General features: G+C 44.0%; 1 protein-coding gene across 1 annotated transcript; it reads right to left on the minus strand.

The window, feature by feature from the left end:
• Window positions 1–92: 92 nt before the first annotated feature.
• AK88_03509 (uncharacterized protein) lies at window positions 93–3,071 on the minus strand (the record flags this gene model as incomplete). The annotated part of the gene is made up of 2 exons (XM_012481122.1): window positions 93–1,822; window positions 1,924–3,071. Coding segments are annotated over 2 exons (2,877 nt in total), but the record flags the coding sequence as incomplete, so codon positions are not given.
• Window positions 3,072–3,299: the final 228 nt, after the last annotated feature.

A 3,299-nucleotide genomic window follows, 5' to 3' on the forward strand; every position in this document is an offset into this window, starting at 1 on the left:
TTTTTTTTTTTTTTTTTTTCCGCTTTTTTTGTTTATTTCTTCAATGTGTGTCTTTGTTTTGCTGTGGTTTATGTCCCATTCCTTGGAAGAACTCTTCACTGATGCGTTAACATTGTGTGCAGACATTTGGGTGCTTTCTCCGGAAGTAGGATCACCATGCTTCTCTTCTTCCTCTGCGTAGACACCACAGAACAAGTCATTTTCCGATTTGAATGAGTTATAATATTTGTTTCTCATGTCGACGATCATTCTTCCACTGTTATATTCGAGCGTAGAATTTTCACTCGTGGAGGTGTTCCCTGGAGAGTTATCGCAAGTGGAATTGTCGTTCGTGGAGTTGTTAGCCGATATGCCCTCTGCAGTGCTCATGCTGCTTGTACGTCCAAGTGGTGCCCTCACAACACCCCCGTGATGCCTCACCGATACGTCCTTCACATAACCACCAGCACAATGAAGATAGGAAAACAAACAGGCGTTTTTTAAAAACTCATAAATGATAAAAACGAATGGGTATCGAATAGACACTCCCATCATTAAGGCGATGTTTCCATGTCTCAATAGGTGTAGTTTGTAAAAAATTTTGTGAATTTCAGAAAAATCTTTTACTCTCCCTACTAGCACTTTAATAGCTACGTCTTTGCCTAAGTACTTTCCTCTAAAAGTTCTACTACCCATATTTGTACCGTTTTTTAAATACCCTTTCTTCATGCTTTTAAATTTGTTCTGCTTGCTACTCATTGTGAGCAGGTTCTGCTCGAGGTTCTTCCCCGCGTTGTCGCATCTACCTGTTCCAATATCATAATGGTTCCGAATCAGACGCAGGAACGTTAAGTCCTCGTGTGGTATTATAAAGCTGTAGAGGTAGGAGAAGGCCAAGTTGCTGTTCAGGTAGATGCTGCTGGGGTACTTAATTATTTGGCTGCAACCGTAAAAGGGGGCGTCTTCGGTTCTGTTCGAGCAGTACGAAGAGGAGGACACGGAGGAGGTGGAAGTATGGGGGGAAGTGTCCAGGGAAGATGACCCAGAAGAAGAGGAAGAGGTGGAGGCAACAAAAAATTCTAACTCTGCTGACGACGTGCGCATCGAGTGTTCTCCCCCTTTGGTCTCCTCTTCACAAGTGGACACTCTAGATGCGTTGGACTCGCCAGATTCTTCAGACGAAAGGTTGGAGCGAGTCGATTGGGAAGAAGTACTCGTAATAGAAAAGGATGATAAGGAGCAGGAAGCATACGCGTCCTCCTTTTGGTCACCGGATACGGCACGGTTTCCCCCTTCCGGCGAATAGGCCTTGGAGCTACCCCCATTGAATGTATGGCCAAAATCATTTATTAGGGAAAAGTTTTTATGGAAGCTACGAATGAATTGTTCTTTCTGTTTTTTTTTATCTTTTCGCCTTTGCTTATTGGTATCCTTCTGCGGGACGTCTGGTCTTGGGGGTTCCTCCTTTTCTTTGGGGGTTCTCATCTCGCCCACATATTGCTGCTTCTTATGCTGCTGCTGATGATGCTCCTGCTCTGCATTCACTTCTCCCAGTTCCTCCCTCTTCCCGTAGCCCTCCTCCTTCAAAGTGCACGTCGAATTGAAAGACGTGGTGGACGTGCACGAGTTGGGGTCCTCCTCATCGTATACTGCATCTTCACTGTGCAGCATTTTTTTGGTGAACACGACTGCCTCCTGTTCTCCAGGGGGGACATTACTGGTGGGGGGTTCCCCGAGGGTGAGCTTATGTTCGCACTGTTGGCTCGAATTTGACGGAAGGTGAAACATGTGCACCTTCTTCCCTTTTGGTTTACTTCCGCTAAGGTTGTCGCTTCCACTAAGACTTCCCCCTCGGGGGCCATATTTTGCGTGTATTTTTTTTTTTTTTTTTTTTTTCTCTTCAGAAAATGTTCACACTCCTGTATGTTAACACACCTGGCGAACCTCTTATTGTAAGCCATGACACGCAAATTTTTAATTAACTGAAGCAGTTTGATCGCATGTCCGTATGGGAGTATCCCCATCTGATTTCTAATAACTTCTATGTTAATCTTATCTAGCATACGGCCTGTAACATTACTTCTGTAAAAAGCAGTGATCCATTTGATGGGGGCATTACACAGGGAGAGCCATTGAGCAACTTCCTTCCTGGACCATGATTCATATTTTTCTATCTTAAGACTACTGCTATTCTGTTTGGTTAATTGTTTAATCATATGTTTTGTTTTCCTTTCCTCCTTTCTTATTGATGTATGGGTGATAATCTTTAGGTCCTTTCGAGTGGTGTTTTCACACTGCTCATATGTGTCTCTGTAGCATTTTTTTTTTTTCCCCAATTTTACGAAATGGGGGCGGATAAAATGACTACATGAGTCGGAAGACGTGAAAAATATGTTCTTCAAGATGTTCTTTTTCTTTAACTGTTTGTTAATTTTTTTTTTCTTCAGGCCATCCACTGCACTGTTGGCTTCGTCGTGCGAGTCTTCTATGGTGACTTGGAGTTGGTCCATCAGTGGGCTTCCTATGGCGGAATCTGCACGATGTCCATTTTGCCGACTTGCAATTCTGCCCTGTTGAATTGTCCCAAGTGGCAAAACGCAACCAGGTCTGCTCACTGGTAACATAGAGCCACATCCTTTATCATCACCCTCCACAGTACACATATCTGAACGATCAATTCTATTGTTTGTGTCCACACTGTGGGTTTCTCCCTCCTCTGGAGTTGTCCTTTTTGGATCTCCACGCAAACTACGCTGGGGTTTCGGGCCACGCCGATACACTGTGCATGACTCAATAAACCCATTAGAATAAAAAAAGGAAAACGCCTTGTCTGTATGGAAGGGCTTGACTTTCAACTCTCCCTCAATCCTATCATGGACCCAGTTGCAAATATATTTTGTTAATTTTTTATCTATGTATATTCCTATGCCATTTTTCTTTCCGTTTGTGAAGAAGCCATAAAATGCTGCACCCCACTTATATAGAATGAGTCCCTTGCCGTGTGGTATGCTTTGGCTATTCAGTTCTCCAAAGTAGCGGCAGTTGCTGAACTCTAGCCCCTTTATCGGCTTGCTGTCTGGGGAGTTCCCCATGCTTCACGCAGGTGGGGGGAGGTAGCAGCAACTGGGGCGGGGTTCAACGCGATGTGACGTGCACTTGTACAACTTTGTTCTGCAAAAAATGCCACTAATTACGCTGCGACCTGGCTTATGCCCTGGGGAGTTTCTTGTACATTCGGGGCGCAAAAAAAAAAAAACATAAAAAAAAAAAAAATGCTGCGCACAACACGTAACAAGGAATACACTTTACTGCCACAGCGA

This window comes from Plasmodium fragile, assembly GCF_000956335.1.
Source record: "Plasmodium fragile strain nilgiri unplaced genomic scaffold supercont1.41, whole genome shotgun sequence".
Classification (NCBI taxonomy): Eukaryota; Apicomplexa; class Aconoidasida; order Haemosporida; family Plasmodiidae; genus Plasmodium; species Plasmodium fragile.